This window comes from Zingiber officinale, chromosome 8B (assembly GCF_018446385.1).
Source record: "Zingiber officinale cultivar Zhangliang chromosome 8B, Zo_v1.1, whole genome shotgun sequence".
Classification (NCBI taxonomy): Eukaryota; Viridiplantae; Streptophyta; class Magnoliopsida; order Zingiberales; family Zingiberaceae; genus Zingiber; species Zingiber officinale.
The window spans coordinates 50,247,033-50,269,742 of NC_056001.1; the positions used below are offsets into that span (position 1 = coordinate 50,247,033).

Consider the following 22,710-nt stretch of genomic DNA (forward strand, 5'->3'; position numbering starts at 1 on the left):
AAACACCCTAAGTCGTCTCTCCTTTTTTATTAATTCAGGTCGTTGGACTTCGTCAAACTAATGCTAAAGTCGACTATGGTGGTGGTAGGAGGCTGGTGCATACCTAAGTGAAGTTTTCAATTCTCCATTAGAATATATTAATGATGATTGAATTATTATAGTAAAAGTTATTTTGTTCATTTCAAATCATGTAAAGTGAAATGAGATAAATTATAGGATCATCAAATGACTAAAAAATCAAAAAATAATTCTCTAAATTATGTACTATCGAGAATTAATTCTTTATTTTATTGTAGTAAAGTTATCATCTTCTAATCAATTAGATATCTCCGTGAGAACTATTACAATTGAATTATTGATGATGTAAATTGTCATGAAGTCACGGTATGAGTTTATTTAGTGGGTAGAATATTAGATTGAATTATTATTCTCGATATTAGTCAACTTGTAGAAATTGAATATTCGGTTAAAAAAATTGACGATCTTCCCTTTTCAATTTATTAAATTGTCACATTTTTTTAGAATATTATATAATATTGTTCCCAATTTAAAATTTCAGATTTAAACTTTACAATTTATCTATAATTATAGAGTAGTTACTTAGTAGCATTTGTAACTATTTTAAAGTAATTTGATAAAGTGTAGTTACTTAGTAGCATTTGTAACTATTTTAAAGTAATTCGATAAAGTTGAATTAATTTTAACCAAATTAATAAAAAGTATTATATAATAATATTTAAAATTTAAGACTTAAAGCTCACAGATTTAGAATTTAAGATTTAACTATATATATTATGATACAATAGTTATTTAGTAGTTTTTATAACTACTTAGTAACTTCTATTATTGTTTTAAAATAATTTTAACTGTCTTAAATTTATTTGATAAAGTTTAAATAATTTTGATTAAATTGGTAAAAAAAAATTGATATAAGAATATTTTATATATAATAATTTTGATTTAAAAAAATAATCAAAATTTCATGTTGTAACAATTAATCATAACTGCTACAATATTATTGAAATTGTCCTCGGGGATATGGTGTCGTAATAGGACATCTAAATTATTATTCAGGTATCCATAGATCGATTCCCAACTATAGTGTATTTGTAGAAATTTTTTCTCCAAATGAGGCGTGCAATCAACGGATGCTGGACTTCTGAGCTACCCATCGTACGCTTCCCTATTTATCCTGATGACCGATGAATAAATTATGTAAAATCAGATTGATCATCTCAAGACGAATCAATAAAGTTAATTAGATTTATCAAATTTTTTTAACAATATCACTAAAATTAAGTGTTTTTGAAAAGTATGACATCCTTTTGATTTTTTTTTAACGCCCATCTGATTTGATAAATTTAAAATGTCTAAGTAATCTTGGCCTAATCTAATTTTTATATACTCAAAAGTTTATTGCGCGAGTACATGGTACCATGGTTAGATCCTCTAGCATCAGATTGGATATCTAAAGTTTGATACTAAGATGCAGCATATAGAAAGAGATAAACCTCTCCAAGTGCTTTTTCAATTTACTCTTATAATTAATAAAAAAATTTTGATTAATCGAATTATAAACTTAAATACTTGGTGCTAAAAAAAACATTCATTTGTTATTCCTCTAAGTACTATGTAAGATATTTCTTATATTTTTTTGTTGCGCCTATAAGGTCCGCCTCTATTCTCCTGGTGTTTGACTCGGCCTTCAATTGGGATTCCATCATTCAAACGATCCAAACCGTCTTCAGCCGACTGTAATCATTGTTTGACCCAAACCGTGTGGCCGAAGGGTCGAGATGGTTGTGCCTGGTCCAAACCGCGTGGCCCGCCCAAACGATCCAGGAATTTTATTTGACCAACTAAATTTCAAAACCGAAGAAGATAATTTGACATTAATCAAGCAACAGAGAATAAGCAACGGCAAGCAAGCAAAGCAACCATGTTGGAGAATAACACGCGTAAAGAGTTCGCCGGGAGTTAATCCATCTAAATCATTATGGAGCCCTCAAAAAAAAATTAAAACTGAGAAACATGAAGAAAAGGAGTTAAAGTAAGAGAGGGAGAAAAGTAGATGAGATCAAAATATGTATGAGAGGATCTCTCCCCCCTACTTAACAGTGAACAGATGTACCATGTGGAAACAAGCTCAAGAGATGCATTTAATAGAGGAGCCGGTCCGAATGATCTATTCAGACTGTAGACTATGGGCGTTGAAGCCGACGCCGTTGTGGCTATTTTCATTTTTTGCTTGCCTTGGCCCCCGGGCAATCCAGGTAGTTTTTAACATAGCTCCCGCCTTTGGATCAATGCACCTCGTTAAATTTTAATTATGAAACACAAAAATAATTTTAATCAATTGCTATTATAGCAATCAATTATAATCATTATAACAATCTAATACGGATTATAGTGAGTAAATTAAAAAAAAATGATGTAACGGTTAAAGTTAAGATGATGTGGGAATGAAAGTCAGGACTCAGAATAGGGGAACAATCTCTATTTGATTTTATAGATCGGTCAAATCTTGGGTCATACCCGAATAACTCCGACGCAGGACGTTCAAGTAGAGTCAACCAACCATAAAGCTAGTCGGACATAGGACTCTAGTATTTTACTCTAGAAATCAAGAAATAATGTACCTGGTTAGTCAAATAACTGGCCAGGGTCAAAGGGGCTTGGTCGGAGGAAGAGATGACCAAGCTCTAAACACATATAAGCCTTCTAAAAATCCCTCTTAATATATGATCAATCGAATAAAGACAGATCGAACACAAGGCTCTTAGTGTACACCCGACTGAACAAAGACCGGGTGAGCTTAAGAACACTTAGTATCTTAAAGCTCTTTATATATGATCGGTCGGATAAAGGTAGATCAAACATAAGGTTCTCACTGTACGCCCAATCGGGCAAAGGCCGGGCGAACTTAAGGACACTTAGTCTCTTAAAGCTCTTTATACATGATCGGTCGGATAAAAGTAGATCGAACATAAGGCTCTCAGTGTATGCCCGGTCGGGCAAAGGCTGGACGAGCTTAAAGACACTTAGCCTCTTAAAGCTCTTTATATACGATCGATTGGATAAAGGCAGATCGAATATAAGGCTCTCAATGTACGCCCGATTGAGAAAAGGTCGGGCGGGCTTAATAACACTTAGCCTATTAGAGCTCTTTATATAAGATCGGTCGGATAAAGACAGATCGAACATAAGACTCTCAGTGTACGCTCGACCAAGCAAAGGTCGGACGAGGTTAATGATACTTAGCATCTTAAAACTTTTTATATACGATCGACCAGATAAAGATAGATCAAATATAAGACCTTTAGTGTATGCCCAATTAGACAAAGGCTGGGCGGACTTAAAGACACTTAACCTCTTAGAGCTCTTTATATAAGATCGGTCGGATAAAAGTAGATCGAACATAAGCCTCTCAGTGTACGCTCAACCAGGCAAAGGTCGGGCGAGCTTAATGACACTTAGCCTCATAGACCTCTTTAAATACAATTGGCTCGATAAAGGCATACCTAACATATAACTCTCTGTGTATGCCCAGGCGGGCAAGGCTAGCCAAGTTTAAATTACTTGATGATATATTACTCTTAAAAGGAAGTTCTAGCATACATAATTTATCATATGACTTTTCAAAAGGATTTTTGGCATACTGTGTGCACTATATCAATCTTTGAATAGACCTATACAGTATTTAATACATGACAAAGCAGATTAATACAATGGCACAGTCATGCGGCGACCAGCCTTATGGACCAGCCGAAATATAATCAGCTGACAACATTTTAATGATTTATCAAAACTTGTCGGGGAATGTTCTTTTGGAACCTTCTTCGAAGGGTTATTATAAGCCAGCTAATCATAACAGCATATGCCTTCAACCGCCTCAGTAGTGACGTGAAATATAAATGACAAAAGAGGTACATTAGTGGGTAGATAAAAAATTCCTCTGACAGTTATTACATAATGTCCAAGATGTGCTTTTTTCCATCACCTAACAAACTTTGACATATAGGGGACCACTTCGCGATCACTGAGGTTATGTGAAGTGATATAAAAAGGGGATCCTCTCCATTAGCAAGGTACGCAAACATCTACATCTGAACTCTATTCTTGCGTGAGCATTTTTTCTACTGTTCTTCATTCACCTTCTGGAAATGATACTGACTTGAGCATCGAAGGGTCTTGTCAGAGATTCCCATCCTGGTCTTTGGTCATTAATACTTTGTTGAATCGTCGGATTGTGCGCATGATCGTTGAGGTGCTTCCCCGAGTCTCAAAGAGTCTTCCTCCGGTCAACAAATCATCTATCAAAGTCAGCGCGCAATCTCTCTAGCTTTCAAACAATCGATTAAAATTGTTTTTGTGTTTAATGATTTAAAAATATATTTGGTATTGAAAAATCATATTCTCAATATAATGGATCAAATTGATGTTTGAAAGTATGAATATAATTAAAAGAACTAGACGAATACATAGGACATAGTTTCATGTTATTTCAAGTTCTCTAGGTTCATTCATACTCTTAGACATCAATTTGACTTATTATGTTAAGAACAATAATTTTTTCAATACGTAATAGATTTTTTAATTTATTGCTAGGGACTTTACTACCCTGATGAATAGTTTGTCAAATCAATTGCTATATTGTAGCAATCGATTGAGAACAATAACAGGGGTAAAATTATATTGAGTATGTGATTTGATAATTTAAAAATTATGATACATGATTTAGATATTTCGAAAATTTACCTACGGTTTAGTAATTTGCTGTAAAAGAAAACATTAGAAGGAGATGAACAAGAGAATAAACTAAACTATATAGTTGCACAACATAACCAAAGATGGGAAAAGACAATTTAGCCATAATTATTTGGTGAAAATATTTTAAAATTTACTGTTGTTCGGTGAAAATATGTTAAATACGTGAGTAGAAGATAAGAGTTACAGAGATAAGATGTTAAAGTGGATGTGTAAATATAGGGATTGCACTTATTAAAAACTCTAAAGACCAAATTTACTATGGTATAAATATATTTTAGACAACCAATATTAAACACTATAGTTAAAGGGTGTGACATTATAAGAAATGTGCACATGACATAAGGAAGAGAAAAATTTTAAAAAAAACTTAGTTAGTAATAATAAAGTAAAATAAAATTTATTGAAGTATAAAAAATAATACAATAAGGAATACAATCTAATAACATAAAAGGATCCCTATAAATAATCTAACCTAGTAAGATGATGCTTAGTAGTTGTTGTTGCCTGGTTGTTCAACTTCAATGCCCTTGTTAAAATCAATGTTGGGTTGACCATACCATAATCAAAGTTGGAACCTGCTCATTGATAAAATACACTTAGTTCATTGAAAATAGCTTTCTTGTAAAGGGTAGGTTGGTGAACAAAACTTCCATCGATGCAAGATTTTAAGAAAGAGACTATTGCACATAATTTTACTCTATTTTTACAAGAAACTGTTTTTAAAGCTCAAACATATAATCTTAAGATCACATAATAATAACTCTACTTTTGTGCTAAGACCGTCCTTCAAATATATCCTAGAACAATTTCATGCCCTATGATATCTCTTTCTCGTATTCCCTCAAGCCTAATATACACCTCATCCTAAGTTGTTGTCGACTGATTGGACCTTGACTTTTGATTCCTAGGGGAATATTTTTTAGGGTTAGGGATCATTGATTTCAGTTTGGCGAGTTCATTTTTAGCCACGAGGATGTGCCGTCATCAAAACTCAACTTTGGCCATAGCCTCCTTAAATTAGCGTTTCAAGAAAATAAGAGACTTTATTCTCGTAAATTGCAATCATCTATACAAAACATTCTACTGTTTGTACTTTTTAATTATAAAAAATTTATAGCACCATGCGAAGTCATTGTATTTTTTTTTGTCATATCGATTATTTCAAGACTTAAAAAAAAAACAAGAAAAGAGTTTCAAACAATCGGGACGAAAGTTAGACATTTGAATTATAAAAAAAATAAGAAAAGAGTTTTGGGGCATATGGCTTGGGGCCGTACAATCCGGCCCACTCAGACCCTATCGGTGATGAACCACGAGACGGCTAGGGCTTTCCCTTCGGGCTGATATTTCAGTCTCCCCCGTCAGAAATAAAACGGTTTAGCTCGCCCACTGCACTGCAACTGCAACTGCAACTGCAACTGCAAGTGGAATCGAGTTGGGTGGTCCGAAATCCATGCCTTTGCCTCTGGCCGTCTCTGCCTCTCCTCGCTCGATCTTCCTCTCTAGATTTAAAATCTTCCCCTCAGTCTCACCCCGCTTCCATGCCCTCCACCGCTTCCCCTCGCCTCTCCTCCGCCCTCGCCCCTCTCTCACAACTTTCCTCCTCAAACCCCCTTCGTCCCTAACCCTCGCTACCCGTATGCCTTTCTCCGCCGCCGCCGCCGCCACCCCCGCCGCAGCTACGCCCAACCCTGACATCGCCCCCGCCATCACCATGTCCAAGAAGAAAGCCCGCCGCGACTCCCCCGAGTTCATCCTCCGCCGCGGCCTCGACATGTGCTCCAAGAACGGGGACCTCCCCGAGGCACTCCGCCTCTACGACGCCGCACGCGCCGCCGCCACTCCACTCTCCCTCCACCTCTTCAACGTCCTCCTCTATCTCTGCTCCTCCCCCTCTGCCGGTCCCCTCGGCCTCGACCGCGGCTTTGAAATCTACCGCCAGATGGGCCTTGACGGCGTCGAACCCAACGAAGCGACCTTTACTAGTTTGGCCCGCCTCGCCGCTGCCAAAGAGGACCCCGACCTTGCCTTCGACCTCGTCAAGCAGATGGCTGCCGCTGGTATCCCGCCCAAGCTGCGTTCTTTTGGTCCGGCGTTGTTTGGGTTCTGCAAGAAAGGCGAGGTCGAGAAGGCTCACGAGGTGGAGGCTTACATGACCGAGACTAACGTTGAGCCCGAGGAGACAGAGCTCGCTGCGCTCCTTCACGCCAATGTTCAAAAGGATAGGGGAGACGATGTGTATCGTCTGCTCCACCGGTTACGGACTATTGTTAGACGGGTGTCCGAGTCTACTGCAGATATGATCGAGAGTTGGTTTAATACGGAAGCTGCAGAAGAAGTTGGGGTGGAGAAATGGGATATCAAAATAGTGAAGAAAGGGATAGTGGAGGGAGGAGGCGGTTGGCATGGGCAGGGTTGGTTAGGGAAGGGACGTTGGAACGTGGGCAGGACTCAGATGGACGAGACTGGCGTGTGCAGGAGGTGCGGGGAGAAACTTGTGTGCATAGATATAGACCCTGCAGAGACAGAAGATTTTGCAAACTCACTGGCAAAGCTAGCTTCTGAGAGAGAGGCTAGGGCTGACTTCACAGGATTCAAGGTTTGTGTGTTTACACCAAGATAAATTCGACTAATCTAGCCAATAATAGTATTAATGTGTGTCATTTGTATGTTTCGGTTGTTCATTCTCATGATATTCAAATGGACAGTCAGAACACTTGATTATTAAATGACTATTGAATAGAAACTGTTGAATGTGGAAGTTGCTTAAAAATCTTGCATATCATGTGATAATATCTAAAGCCTATTCATGTTGTTGATGTTACCGGCAATGACTGCCCTTTATCAATGCATCTTGTTCTCTTACTTAGAGTTTATATATACCCCTTAACTTTTGGCAAATAATTCTTTTTTTCTTTAACTTTATGCTAATTGAAATTATAGATAGAAGACTAAATTATAGATGCCAACTCAAATCAGGATTGGCTTGATCATCATGGACCATTCGATGCTGTTTTAGATGCTGCAAACATTGGTCTTAACAACCAAAAAATATTCAATTTTTTTCAGGTAAAATTTAAAAAGTCTTCGCAATTTTATTGATTCTCTAATCATGTTGTAATATGCATAGCCATGACTAGTTTAGTGCATGCCATAATCAATTAATCACTGTGGCAGCTGAATTCGGTTGTCAATGGTATGCGTCAATTGAGTCCTTCAAAGAAATTGCCTCTGATTATTCTTCACAGTCACCGCTTGAGATCTGGCCCTGCTGGTAAACCACATAATCAGAGACTGTTGGACAGTTGGCGCAGGGCTGGGGTATTATATGCAACCCCACCTGGATCAAATGATGATTGGTAATTTTCTTTCATATTTGGACACGTGATCTTATTTTATATTTTTGCTCCTTTCCTTGCACATCAATTCAGTGTTGCTTGCACTGAATATGAAAACATGTTGCATTTGTTTACATTGAGAAATCTATTTCAATGTTCTATAATCAAACACTTTGATACTTTTAGTTGCAAATGGGTCTGACTAGCGGATATATAGTTCATTGGAAACATAGTGACAAATTACTTCAATCTCAACAATGGAAGATGTAGACTTTCTAGACAAGAATCTTTATAGAGGCTTCTAATATGACTTGTTTGCAAGATTGGAATTCATACTTTAGCATGCATCTCATTAATGCTTAGAGAATTTCCAAGTAATCATGCCTGCCAGACTTTTTTTATAGAGTTAATTTTCTTCAAATTATTGTGATGCACATATGATATCTAATAGTTAAAAGGGATAGCAAAGGTAGATTATGGGTAGGCTGTGTACCTTATTACTGAAATTGATGCAGCTGAAATATGATTAGACACGTGCAGAGTGATGGAAAATTGGAAGGGGATATGCTTAATATTGGCTAATACCAAACTGTTATTGAATACACGTTTATGACACTAGTTATGAAAATTTTATTGACCAACCTAGGTAGCATTACAATTCGAGTTGCAATGTTCTCGGACAACTATCAATTGTATACTATTTTTTATCTCACATAACAATTGTATGCTTGAAGGGGAGCCTTGGCGCAGCGGTAAAGTTGCTGCCGTGTGACCTAGAGGTCATGAGTTCGAGTTTCGGAAACAGTTTCTTGCAAAGCGAGTTAAGGCTGAGTACAATAGGCTCTTCCCCGGGGACCCATATTGGTGGGAGCTTTGAGCATGCTGCCCTTTCTATAACAATTGTATGCTTGAATGACCTACCTATATTATATTGTATTAAGCTGTTTCAATATAACATCCCATGTCTGTGGAAACTGTATTAGTGTATTGGATAGTTCAGCTGGAGTTGTATTAATGTGTTGGATATGCATAGGTTCATAGTTTAATGCACATACTTTTGAAGTATTTAATTCCTCTAACTTAAATAAAACTGATGGGTAGAAATATATTGGAGCAGTTATTAACCATTTTGCCGTCAAGAACCTTTTCACTTGTTGACTGTGTCAAGTTTATAGCTTACTAATCAAAGAGTTTTATTAGCAATTTAGGAGAGCTAGGTTAGAAGTCTGTGGAGTAAACTATGGTGGAGAATTTTGCTGGTTATATCATTTTGTACCTGAAATATCCATAGGCTGGTTCTTAGATGTTAAGTTATATAGGAGCTGATCCTCTGTTAAAGTTGAAATTCATAGTTTTCAGCTGGATTGTCATCATAGGAGACTTCATATGGAGACATTTCCCAAAATTAATGTTTTGCTATGAATGCTATTTGATGCCTATGTCAAGGTATGTGCAATAAAATGATACACTCCTTTTCCTTGTTCATTGTGCTAGATTTGATTGTAATATGATCTTCCTTCTGTATGTATCTTGGCTATGAATATATGATTCTCCCCAAAGTTATCTCCAATCTAGTTCCAGTTTCACACCTAAAGCAGACAAGCAAATACCTCATCGGAGGAATTGGTTGGGTAGCAATCCGGAGCATACTAATGGACACACAGTGACATATTATGTACTCCATGGCTTGTTTTTGCTAGATTTTTTTTACACGGTTTCTTCCTGGACCTCACTATAATTGGGCTGTATTGTTTATGTCTTGTTTGCCTCCTGCACCAATTGAACCATTCTCCTTTGCTTCTTCTCTTTGGCCACTCTAATCTTTGTACATATTCTTTTTAATAAATTGCTAGGTGCTTTGCCTTCCTTTTTTCCAGAAGAAAGATGGTAGTCATGCAAAAACCATTAAAGTAATGCTGATTTCTTCCAAAACCTTTTGCTTTTGTTTTCTTTGCTTGATCCTGGGGCTTTGACTTCAGCTAAAGGAACACAGAAATATTAGGTGGCATGATTTTGAGATAAAACAATAATTCCTGCTTCTGAACTGCTTATTTTTCAGGCATTTCTATATATGTCTGATACATCATAATTCAATCAATATCTGCCAATGGCATCTTTAAGTTCTAAGATTGCATTAATATTTCTATTTCTTTCTATACATACCTCTTAATTAATCAATGGATTGTCATACACTGCTGAGTTTTGCTTCCATGCTGTTTACAGGTATTGGCTATATGCAGCTGTTAGATGTCGATCCCTGCTTGTCACAAATGATGAAATGAGAGACCACTTATTTGAACTACTTGGAACTAGCTTCTTTCCGAGATGGAAAGAGAAGCATCAGGTATTTAAAAATGTTTTGGATGATTGCTTTCTTTTTCAACAACAAAAAAAAAACAGCAGGAAATTTACCCTTTACTGTAGAATTGATGCAACATGAACAAATCGTGTTGCCCAAAAATCTGCTTTTGATGAATGAGGAGGGAAACTAATGTTATTTAGGTGAAGATAATTCAGTAGAAGAGATCTTGACCTCTTTTATAGACCAGGAATATGAATTTGTCTGTGAAAATTCCGCTAGCCAACTCTAAATCTAAACAACTTTCTTAAAATTAAATTAACAAAATTTATAAAGCCTCGAAAAACTTAACTACATTATTCTTCCTCCACAAGAAAAACTGAACTCTGACGAGTAGGATAGCAATATGTTTCAATAAGTCTTGGAACGTCTCATGTAAATGCTTAGCAGATGATCATGAGGTGCCTGTGGAAGGTGGTTTTGGTGCCTCTTATTGCATCTCAACAAATAAGTTAGGTGTTGTGTTATAGTTCCTCTTTTGTGATCCATGTTTATTTTATATTTGATATTCCTTTTTTGTGAACTAAGTATCTTTTAGTGTTTTCATGGGAGCTAGCCCTATTTGTATATCAATGACCCTCTCAATAATATAAGTTGGTTTTGAGAGAGAGTTGATCCCAAAGTCATTAGAGTACTATCTATGAGCAAACCAATAAACAAAATAGGCTTGAATGTCTCTCGGTAAGACATCAAATCCATGACCTTCTCAATAATATAAGTTGGTTTTGAGAGAAAGAATTGATCCTGAAGTTGTTAAGAGTACTATCTATGAGCAAACCAATAAACAAAATAGGCTTGAATTTCTCTTGGTAAGACATTAAATCTAAGGACAATCTGTTACAATGTATTCCCTTTTCTATGATGTGCATCTATATGAATTTTATAAAGTTCATTGTGCAATGCAAAATCAACTGTATATGATTTATCACATGATGGTGGAAATGCACTAATCTTTTCCTCTACAGTTGATAGTAACTCTTTAATGTTTTGTTCTTATTCTTGTTTTTTCTTAATAACTTGGTTAAGTCGGCAATTGTATGGATTAATTTGTACCTCTTATTTTTTGAGTTATGCGAAGCTCCCCATGGTTAGTGCTAGCTTCTCCCTTATTAATGCAAAAACTCCATTGTGAATCACCAAGAAATGCTTGAGCATAATCTACGTGAAGATCTTTTGTTAATCTGTTAAGAAGTTTAGTTCATGCTTGTTCAACTTAGACAAGTTTTATCTGTGTGGTTGATATCTCAGGGGAATTTTTTCTTATTTTTTCTCGAGTTTAGCTAAACTGAACCTTGCTTGAGTCGTGCTTAGATGAGATCTGCGAACATTTCTAGGTGAATGATGTTTCTGGTGTGTCATTTACTCAATAAACCAACCTAGAACAAATCGTTTACCAAGTAATCACATTGAGATGAAACAAAAAAATTAATGCTCTTTTGGCAACTTATGTTTTATTTAAAATATTGAAGATAAAATGGGATTAAAATTGCATATCACACCTTGCAAACTATTTACATTTTGCGAATAAAATAATGCCTCAAACACTAATCAGTACAATATTAGTTGGTGTAGCTATGCATGTTCTCTGTGTGTGAAGACTTTGCGTGAAAACGTACTGTAGATATTATTTATTTTCTTGAGCTCACAGGGGGCTGTTCACCCTGCCAATTACTCCATGCCAGAGTTGTAACTATTTTGGAGCATTTGGATCTTATACCTTCACTTTTCCGATTTAGCAATGATATCTTTGGGGCAATTCATTAGACACTTGTTTACCCATGCCGACAGGTTCGCTTGACCTTCTCACCCAATGGTCTCGCTTTTCACATGCCACCTCCATATTCAGTAGTAATACAGGTGAACACCTTAGTTGATTTTAGTTATGACACTGTCATTCTCATCACTATCTTCATCTTGGAACTCATCGAGTCGGTTTCAGGAGTCTGAAGGTGGGCGATGGCACATACCAACAGTTTCAGGTGATGAAGTTGAAACCTCTAGGCAGTGGATCTGCTCAACCAGAAATGCTATGGCAGCCTCTTCACCTCCTCCGCAAAAAGAAACAAATAATTTATCTAAATTAAACTATTAAGACGTAAGCTTTTGTATATTCATTTTAAAACATTTCAACTTTATTTGATCATTCTTGTATTATTAGGTAAGCCAGAGAGTTCTCTTGTAAAGGACAAACATACTTGAGATACTTGAGTATTTCAATCATTAATTTTATCTTGACCGTCCGCTGCGAGTGCTCCCAATTTCATGGGCCGGATCGGTCACCCAGATAGTCAGTCAGTGAGATTAATTAGATTTATTATTTTTCTATTAATACTAACCTTTAACTATTAGCGGCCATTCATAACATAAATGATGATTATGGAGGGACCACACAAGGATCATGGAGGGACTGTGCAAAGATCATGAACCACGTTGCTGTAGTGAGGGGTATAGAGCTTGGAGAATTGAACTGGGATTGGAGAGTTCTAGGAGCTAAGCTTAGAACAGAGAACTTAGGGTATTCAGTTTGGATAGGGATCTTCGGATTCTGACCAATTTTAGACAGGGCCTTATTCATTGGTAGAGTGGATTGTAGGTGGGATCTAGCTCACCCTACTAATGAGCTTGCAGGGTCTTCCTTAATTCAGAAGATTCTTGACCAGAGAATTTAGTCTCATTGAGTTTGGAGTAGCGAGCTCGGGAATTGATCTTATCCTTTACATGGCTGATGGTACTAACCTAGAGTAGAGTCACGTAGACATGACCTATTGACCTAGGGTAAGATCGTTACTGTCCCTGCAAATCAAGCTGAGGTATGAAAGACTCGATTTAGGTGTTCAGGTCAGTAGGATGCCAAGGTGAGCCCTTATGAACAACTGGGTTGATCTAGAAGGGGCCATTGAAGAGAAAAGATCGACAGTTGTAGAGAAGGCTTCCTTGATAGCGTTACCTCCATTGCTTGCTTGATTACCATGTAATCTTTCTGAGGCCTCTTTGTGCCGTCCGATCAAGCAGGGATTAACTATCTAACGGAAGACCCGAGCCTCATATAAAGATTGAGTGCTACCCCTTTTCCTTTTCTAAGCATTTTTCCATTCTCAATTTTTTCTGTTGCTTCTGGTTAGGCCATGCCTATTAGGGTCCAGTCCCCTCGTTCCGCTTGTGGGTCTGAGGAAGAGTGGGAGAGTTACAAAGATGATTCCTACTAATGTACACCTAGAACTTGCATTAGTAATGCATTGGTTCCAAACTTTGAGGTCCCAATGCTTCGCTAGTGATGCATTACCAATCTCGAAGGATATGATGTTTTTTAGGATGTGTTTGGTTCAAGTTATCATGTATAATCTTGGTTATGTAATTACCAAGTAATCACATAATCAAGGTTATTAGAAATAAAACATAATCAAATATTATTTGGTTCAATGTAAGTAATGCAACAAAAATTTATTTGTTTGAAGATTTTAATGAATAACCTAATTTAATATTTTACTATATTACCCTTAGTTACAAAACCAACCATATATATCTTTTAAACTTTATGTTTTTTAATTTATTCTTTTTCACATTTTTCTTTATTTGTATGTGTTTTTTAATTTTTTCTATTTCTTTTCGGTTTTTTTTATTTTTTTAAAAAATTTTAGAGTTTTTTTTTATTTATTTTTTAATTTTTTAAATTTTTTTAAAGGTTTTTATATTTTTTATATTTTATATTTTTTTATATATTTTATTATTTTTTACATTTTTTTTAAATTTTTTTTTACGTTTTTTTCTTTTCCCCAATTTTTAATTATTTTTTATTATTTTTCCTATTTTTAATTTTTTTTAATGTTTTTTATTTTTTTAAAATTTTTTATTTTATTTTTTTATATTTTTTATTTTTTTCTTTACATTTTTTTAATCATATTTTTCTCTTATTCAAGGATATTTTGGATAAAATTTTTTTGTTAACCTCGGAATCAAGAAAAATCTTAATTTTTTGAGGTTTTTCTATTTCGGATTGCATGCCCCTTTTGTTAACGTGTCGGGCATGCAACATTATTTGAGAATCATCGATTATCTAAATCAAACAAGATTTTTGTTAATAACCTTGGATAGATAACCAAGGTTATAAAGCTCATTGAAATATCTTCAATGGTTAAAGTTCTAAATGAGCTTTCTTATGATCCATATCATAAGTTGTATGCTTCATGTATATTGTATTAAATTTGACAAAAAAAAATAGGTTTATATTTTCATTATTATTCTTAAACTATAAATCTCAAACTCCATCTCTATAATGATTCAAAATTTTTTATTTAATTTTTTTGATTTTACAAATCTTTCGTAAATTTTACATTGGAGATGGCCTTGGTCTGAGGCACACCACTGGCACTAATGCCCATGCAATTATTGATACTTAGTGGTCGAAATAGAGACCATAATTTCTGGAGAAACGACCACTAATTTCTTTGCAATTATTGGCCGTATACAGACAAGGTTCATTACCCCTAGATGGTCCCTCTATGATCCCTAATTTCCTAGAGATCATGGTCACGGTCTACATCATCAAAATGGTTCGACGACTGAAGTTAATAGATTAATGACTATAATCTATGAGATAAATGGTCGGACGGTTTATCAGGCTCAATTTTTTTAGGATATCATGGTCATAACTTCTACATGTATCTCTCAACTTGTATCTATAAATACCAAAATATGTTTGTTATTTAAAGGAAAAATTTTCTAGCTTTATATTTTCTTGTTTTCTTATCACTTTATTCGCTACAATCCTTGAGTAACTTAATCATCAGACGAGCCTTGCTAAAAGGAGCTTCGATACCCTCTGACATTTGCTCTGATAGGTATAGGTTAGATCATGTGGTGTAGGACTTGGCTACGCCTCCACCTTAATGTTCTCTTGGTTGGCATATTTTCGCACCATCAAGGATGACAATATAATGTAGTGAATAGTCATTTTTAATTTTTTTTTATTGTATTAAAGTCTTACACAAACGATCTATTTTATTAGAGTGATCAACGACGCATAGATAGAATTTATGGAGTAAGAAAGGCCTCGATATATATACAATCCTTCAAAACATTAACCTAATTTGAGATAAAACTTAAGATGAACATCAAATTAAATGGACAAAGGAAAAGACACCATATTTGAGATCGAACTCAAATCAACCTTAGAAACAACCAAGAGAAAGACAAAGGCAATCCTCGAATAACATTTTTTCCTTTAGTTTTTAGCTATATATAATTACATGAAATCCATTTCCATTAATTGCTTCGATGAACTACATAACATATATAGTTTGTTATTATTTGCCCACAAGTTTAAAGATAGCAAAACAATCATCATTTTCAGAGACATAGCTACTCTTCTAAGCACTCACTCCATGGTTTGGCAACGAGATGAAGTCGCCCTTCTCGTTGCACTACTATTCCAGGAGCTTCCCTCGTGTGGAACTCCTCCTTCTCCATCCCATCAGGCAGCTCCCAATCAAACTGATACACCAGGTTTGCCAGTGCAATCTCCAAAGAAGCAATGGCGAATTGCAGTCCCGGGCAAACTCTTCGTCCCGATCCGAAGGGCATGTACCGGAAATCAGTTCCGTTGAAGTCCACCGTGCCGTCCAAGAACCTCTCCGGCCTGAACTCCTCAGGCGCGTCCCAATGCTTTGGATCTCTACCAATCGCCCACACGTTCACTAAGATTCTCGTCTTCTTGGGTATGCTGTAGCCTTGAATCATGCAGTCATTCAACGTTTCTCGCGGCAGCAGTAATGGAGCTGGGGGGTGCAGCCGCAGAACCTCCTTGATGACGGCCAGCAAGTAGGTCATTTGGTGGAGGTCTTCCTCTTTGACAAGGCTCTTTCTGCTCGCTATGCCTCTCACTTCGTGTTGCAATTTCTGCATGGTGAGAGGATTGCGAACGAGCTCGACCATGGCCCATTCTAAAGTAATGTAAGATGTGTCTGTGCCACCTCCGAAAATATCCTGCAGAAAGAAACATAAAAAAAAAAAAAAGAGGAATCCAATCAGTTCTAGTTTGAGTCTCAGAAAATGATTACAAAAGAATCGATCTTACCAGAAGAAGCGACTTGAGGTTTGCTGGCTCGAGGACAAACTCGTTCTTATCCTGCAGCGACATCAAAACATCCACGAAATCCTTCTCCTTCTCCTTCTCGTCTTCTTCTTCTTTCCAATCCTCATCATGACCGTCTATATTTTTTGACCACGCACGATCCGCATGCTCCTTGATGACCTGATCCATCAGCTCCTCCCACCGCTTCCTGTTCTTCCTCGCCTTCGCCACGTAGCCTAGCAACCCATCCACCCAGCCCAGCCACCGGAAGTAGTCCCCGAGGTACACCGCCATCATCAGCCCTGAGTTCTCCTTGAACAACTCTGCGAAAACTCTGTTCCTCCCCTCCGTCCTCTTGATTTTTCCCGATACCACTCGGCAGAGCATGTTGTTCGCGAAGGAATATATGATTTCAGATAGATTTATGGTGGTCGAGGCCCGCGCCGCGATGGCCGCTACCATGGCTGCCACCTCCTCCTCCCTCGCTCGGCGGTAGGATTGCACTCGCTTGGAGCTCAGCAAGTGGACGGTACAGATCTTGCGGAGCTTCCGCCAGTAATCGCCGTAGGGGGCGAAGGCTATGTCGCCGTCGGCGATGATCTTGATCGGCGTGATGGCAGGGCGTCCGGCGCATACGAGGTCCTGGTGGCGGAGGACGTCGCAGGCGGCGTCGGGGGAGGAGACGACGAGGGTGGGGACGTGGCCGAGGTGTAGGAGCATGAGGGGGCCGTGGCGGCGGGAGAGGGCGGCGAGGGACTGGTGGAGGAGGGGGCCGATCTGGTGGAGGTTTCCGATGAGAGGAAGTCTTGGAGGTGAGGGGGGAAGGTTGGTACGTTCGGAGATCAGTTGTTTACTGAATTGCAGCAGGAGGAAGAGAAGGAGAGAAGAGAGGGGAAGAAGGAAAAAGAGAGAGAAGAAAACCATGACGTTACTGATGGAGGGTGGTAATGTTTTGGACTTATCTCAGAACACATATGCCTTGTTTTTTTATAAGTCATTCATTACAAATAACATTTTATTATTTATTATTTAATATCTCTATATAATTTTTATTTAGTATTTTAATTAATTGTGATCTTTAATTTAATTTAATTTATAATTTTTATTTAATATTTAATTAACTTATAAATTTTAATTTAATTATAGTCATTTGTATATATTTTTTATTTTATTATTAATAATTTATGAAATAAAATATTATAATTAAATAATTTATAAAATAATTTATTTTTTAATTATTTTGAAAAGGTTAAATATGTAATATTATTTTATCATTATTTATTGATTCCATCTTCAACAGAACAAATTAAAGTACATTTAATTTTTTTTTTTATAAATATGCTCTTAAATTATAAAAATTCCCAAACCTCATATCCACACTCTTCCAAACTTTTTTTTTTTTTGAGGTTTTTTAATCTTACGAACCTTTGACAAACCTGTTGAGTCATTAATGCGTCTACCCATTTGACAAACGAGTTAGTAGACATTAAATGAACTCAACTTAAACCCTTTACTAACCATGGTAGTAGACATCAATGAATCTTCACCACCATCAATAACACTGAGTTCTCGTTGATCAACTCTATGAAAACTCTATTCCTCCCTTCCATCCTCTTGAATTTTCTTGACACTACTTGATAGAGCATGTTATTAACGAAGGAATATATGATTTTTTTTTGGAAATACTTATGGTGGTTGGGATCCATGTCACGATGTGTAAAATACCATAACCCAATAATAAGGTTAAATGGACGAAATACCTTAATGGATTTTTCCAGAATATTTAGAAATTTTTTGAAAATTTTTCGGAGGCCGTATGATGTAGATTATGAGGATAAATGTTAGGCCACGGAAAAATCTGTTTAAACTACCCCATTTAAATGAGAAAAAAATTTAATTTGTCTTTTTCCTTTTCATTTCTTCTTTTCTCCGCCGCGTGCCCTAAGCTTCACCCGACGCCGTTTCCTTCTCCCCTCTCGCGACGCCGAGCCTCCGATCACCGCCCGTCTTCTCCTCTTCCCCAACCCTCGCGACGTTTCGCTTCCTCGGCTCTTCTTTTTCTTCTTCCCTTCCCCTCATTTCCTCTCCAAATCACTCCACTGCCGCCCTCTCCTGGATCATCGCCGACGTGGATTCCTCTCCCCGAATCCATAATTCGTCGACCGTCTTGCTCGTGTGACTGTTGCGGCTCGACACCGGCAACCCAGCCACCCGAGCACCACCCCATCTTCCCCTATCAGAGAGTCGTGCCCTAGCTTTGATCCGTTGTCGCTGAGAGGGCTGCGACGACCATCGCTGGAGCGACCGAGCTTTCATTTTCCTCTCCCGATTACAGTGAGCCACAGTGCCTAACCACTTCTCGCAATAGGTATGAGCAGGGACGCGCTGTGATGCCCTAGGTCTACTTCTCACAACCTTCATTCATTTATTTCTTTCACTAGTGACAACCGGAATCTCTTCACTGGTTGCGATAATTCTCTTCCTTTGTGCTAGATCTATTCTAGGGGATGTGCCAAAATCTTGCTGTACAGATCTGAGATGTTTTAGGTCGGAGGACAGCAGTACCAGTTTGCCCTGGCCATTGTTTTTCTGACAGCAAGCACATCCGGCAATGACTCAACAATCGGGCATTCAAGTTTGGGTGAGTATTTGGATTGAGTCCTTGGGTTAAATGCTTTGATGCGGATGTGATGATTTTCGATTCAGGGCTTTTGGAATTTGTTGTGGCAATCTTGCTTCGGCTGAGGACATCAAGGAAGAGGTTGCTAAGGTGAGTTATCCTAATAAGCTTTAATCCGAGCTATGAAGGAAGTGTGGATTAATTAAGGAAATTATAATGCCGGGTTGAACCTAATTCAATCAAGAAATTGATATTAGATGGATATGATAATTAGGGTTAGGGAAACTGACCCTAATTGAATGTGGAGTTATAATTAATTAGAGTTAAAATGTTGGATCTAATCTAAGCTTTGGATTAGATCTGATTTATTTAGTTAATCGAAATTTAATGAATGAATTAGGGTTCCAGGTAAATAAGAATTTGATTTAGCTATTTGATAATTGTGGGAGTAGCTAAATTAAATGTGTTGTTACAAGACTCTGATTTGCGATGAGCCAACTTACGTGGGATACTTTTGGCACGCGCTATATTGGAGGCGGGTACCTTGACTTATCTCTTTGATAATGTCATGTTGATATGCGTAGTAGGTTATAGCCTCTAGTAATAATTATGTTTATCTTAGCTTTGGTATGTCACTACATGATACATGTTGCATGCTTTTTATCTGTTCTGTATTTATGTTTTATACCCTCATGTTTATTGCCATGATTATTTATGCTCATAGAGGTAGTGACATACCATGCCTTATGATACACCGGACTAGACATTTACTATATTTGATCCGTGTACCTAGACCTGCTTATTTGATCTATTTATCTTTGGTACACGTTTTATGGAGGTAGATATGATCATGATTTGCATGCTTAGTGTCATGCACCATCTTGCATGATTGCATGCTGTGCATTGGTAGTTCCATTATTGTTAAGCTCATCACCAGTTTCATGGATCTGCACACAGAACCACTCATGAGTTAGTGATATATCAGGCAGAGTGTGTGGCAGTTTGCTCTGTTAGTGCCCCATTGGTTCACTCATGGGTAGCGTGACGCAGCGTGGTAGCACGTCAGGGATCCCTCCTCTGGATTGTCTCAGGGAGATGAGAGCTTTAAGCTCCCCCACTTATGATTTGGGGTAGGAGGATAGGTGTACTCCGACAGTATCCTGTCCACTCGGTCACTCATTTGGAGCAGTGATGGCAAAATACACAATTGTCATAGCCCTACCCACTCGGTCTCACCATCGTGTGTGAGATGGCTGACTGGCGTCAGGGATGACCAGGACATGTCATTGGCATCATATGCATGATTGCATTTATTGTTTGTGTTTACTGCACTTTATTTTCTGCATATTGGATGGATGCATATGTTTGACATGCATACAGGGACATGTTACCTTTGGTCTGATGACCTTATTATTCTGATAGGAGGTCCTGGTGAGTACAACTTCTCTTTTTTTTTTTACAGTTTTGTATTTTCCATTCCTCCAAGAGACTGTACACATATTTATTACTATTAGTAATTTCTTATTATGCATGTCAGCCCGATACTCGCTGAGTTGTTGGACTCACCCTGTTGATTATATCTATTTTAGGTTGAGGCCGCCAGGAGGTTCCAGTCGCTAGTCCCCACTTCGTGTCGCGATGATTTTCTACTTACGAACTTGGTTCCTTGTTTTGTGTTAATTTACTTGTTATATATTTTTCTATATACTTGTGATGTGTGATTGTACTCAAGGATGTTTATCGAGTTTTGATCTACTCTACTTATTTTTCCGTTGCGTTGATTTCTCTATTGTAGTTTTAAGCTTTCCGTCGTTGTAGTGGAGTAGGACTTATTTAAATATAAACTGCGTGGTTGTGTCAGCTAGAGGCTGAAATATATAAACTACGTGGATTGTTAGTTATGTTTATTATTATTGTTTCGGCCGTGTTGGCCGAGGTATATGTGACCCTGAGGGCATGTATTATAGTTTCATATTGTTACTCGTACAGGGGAGATGTTGCCAAAATTTCTTCTGGTAGGGACTATCTGAGGCGTGACACGATGGTTGTTGATCGTGTTGTTCAAATTACTCGTGATGTTGGGCTATTCGTCAGGACCTATCTCTGCTTCTGGAATTTATCCTGATGGTTGATGATAAATTTTTGTGGATTAGTCGATCATTGAATATTTAGATTAAAAAAAATGATACTGAAATCTATCAACAAGGTTGATGTTGAGGTGGAGATGAAGTTCGACTTGCAAGGTAAGGTCTGACCTATATATATGGTGTGGCCATTCGTACCAGAAATGATGTTCAGGGAGGGACCATGCAAGATCATGAGCCACGTTTATGACCTACTATAGTGAGAAGTTTATAGCTCGGAGAACTGAGCTTAATTAGAGTGGAGAGCTTAGGGAATTGGTAGTTACCATTTATACTAGAAATGATGATCAGGGAAGGACCACACTATTGAATATGTGTGAATGGTGAATAGGTGGAACAGGATAAAAACTTTATTATGAATGAGATTTTAGTCCCACATTAAGAGCTTTAAGGTATGTTAGCTAGTTTATATTGATTCATATGCATTGAGGATGTGAACAAATGCATGGGGAGAGACTCTCTCTTATACGTGGGTGTAGAGGGGGTGTGTAAATTCAGGGTCCGGATTACAGTGAACCATGTTGACTCGTATGCAGGCACTATTGGTGCGGTTAGCACTAACGGTCTAACTCAAGTTTTGATGAATGATAACCTGGTTAAGTTAGCTTAGTTGTTATCTAAGACTCTGATCGTGTGTGCAGGAGAAGCCCAGACGGGTCGACGGGCTGACCTAATGTCTGGCACGAAGCCCAACTAGGTCGATGGGCCAACCGGATAGCTGGTACGAAGTCCAGCTAGGTCGACGGGCTAATCGGATATCTGGCACGAAGCCCAGATGGGTCGAAGGGCTGACCGAACATCTGACAGGTAAATGAAGGTAAGTTACTGGAGGGGAGTGATTGTGAGGACGCGTTCACGAGAAGGGAACTTAGGCGCCGATCCGACTTAGAACCATTTCAGAACTCTAAGTCGAGATCTTGACTAGATTTCGGTCTCGAAGAGACGAAATCTAATTAATATTCTATTTAAATTTAAACTGTGCTAATACTCTGTGTTGTAGGATATATATATTTGCCTCTGGACTAACGTTTTCTCGTAGGAAGGAATCTGCTGAAAAATAAGGACCCGGGCGCCCGGAGGTGAAATTTTATCCCAACGTCGTCTCGCTAAGTGGAGCTCACTGATTGGCTCGGCTACGCCACATCCAGGGCGCCCTGAAGGTTCCGGGCATCCCGAACCTCCTATATAAGGAGGGTCAAGGCTGGAGTCAGAAACACAACTCATGATCTGCTCTTCTGTGCTTCCGCGGCGCTGCGAAAGCTCTTCGACAAATTGCTAGTTTGTTTGTAATTTTTTATTGTCGGTTCTTTTATTCTCTAATAATTCCTGTACTTGTTTTGTAATCCATATTTCGAATTATTAGTGATTGCCCATCGAAAGCACCCTTGTGTGTGAGTCTTAGAGTAGGA

At 37.8% G+C, this 22,710-nt stretch overlaps 2 protein-coding genes across 2 annotated transcripts; one reads left to right on the top strand and one right to left on the bottom strand.

The window, feature by feature from the left end:
* The first annotated feature begins 6,132 nt into the window (after nt 1-6,132).
* LOC122015220 (proteinaceous RNase P 1, chloroplastic/mitochondrial-like) lies at nt 6,133-12,707 on the top strand. The gene is made up of 6 exons (XM_042571987.1): nt 6,133-7,369; nt 7,750-7,839; nt 7,948-8,129; nt 10,332-10,452; nt 12,256-12,324; nt 12,407-12,707. Exons 1-6 carry the CDS (start codon nt 6,224-6,226, stop codon nt 12,557-12,559), a joined length of 1,761 nt encoding a protein of 586 aa, XP_042427921.1. The 5' UTR covers nt 6,133-6,223; the 3' UTR covers nt 12,560-12,707.
* A 2,962-nt stretch (nt 12,708-15,669) lies between these two features.
* LOC122016200 (cytochrome P450 71A1-like) lies at nt 15,670-17,502 on the bottom strand. Its single transcript, XM_042573433.1, has 2 exons — nt 16,541-17,502; nt 15,670-16,449 (listed from the first exon to the last, which is right to left on the bottom strand). Exons 1-2 carry the CDS (start codon nt 17,459-17,461, stop codon nt 15,826-15,828), a joined length of 1,545 nt encoding a protein of 514 aa, XP_042429367.1. The 5' UTR covers nt 17,462-17,502; the 3' UTR covers nt 15,670-15,825.
* Between the last annotated feature and the right edge of the window lie 5,208 nt (nt 17,503-22,710).

What these genes read in the sequence shown, in the direction of transcription:
- LOC122015220 (XM_042571987.1), top strand. Translation starts at nt 6,224, where the DNA reads ATGCCTTTGCCTCTGGCCGTCTCTGCCTCTCCTCGCTCGATCTTCCTC. An exon ending in CTGACTTCACAGGATTCAAG is followed by an intron (nt 7,370 to 7,749) that starts GTTTGTGTGTTT and finishes AACTCAAATCAG; the next exon opens with GATTGGCTTGATCATCATGG. An exon ending in CATATTCAGTAGTAATACAG is followed by an intron (nt 12,325 to 12,406) that starts GTGAACACCTTA and finishes AGTCGGTTTCAG; the next exon opens with GAGTCTGAAGGTGGGCGATG.
- LOC122016200 (XM_042573433.1), bottom strand. Translation starts at nt 17,461, where the DNA reads ATGGTTTTCTTCTCTCTCTTTTTCCTTCTTCCCCTCTCTTCTCTCCTT. An exon ending in ACCTCAAGTCGCTTCTTCTG is followed by an intron (nt 16,450 to 16,540) that starts GTAAGATCGATT and finishes TTCTTTCTGCAG; the next exon opens with GATATTTTCGGAGGTGGCAC.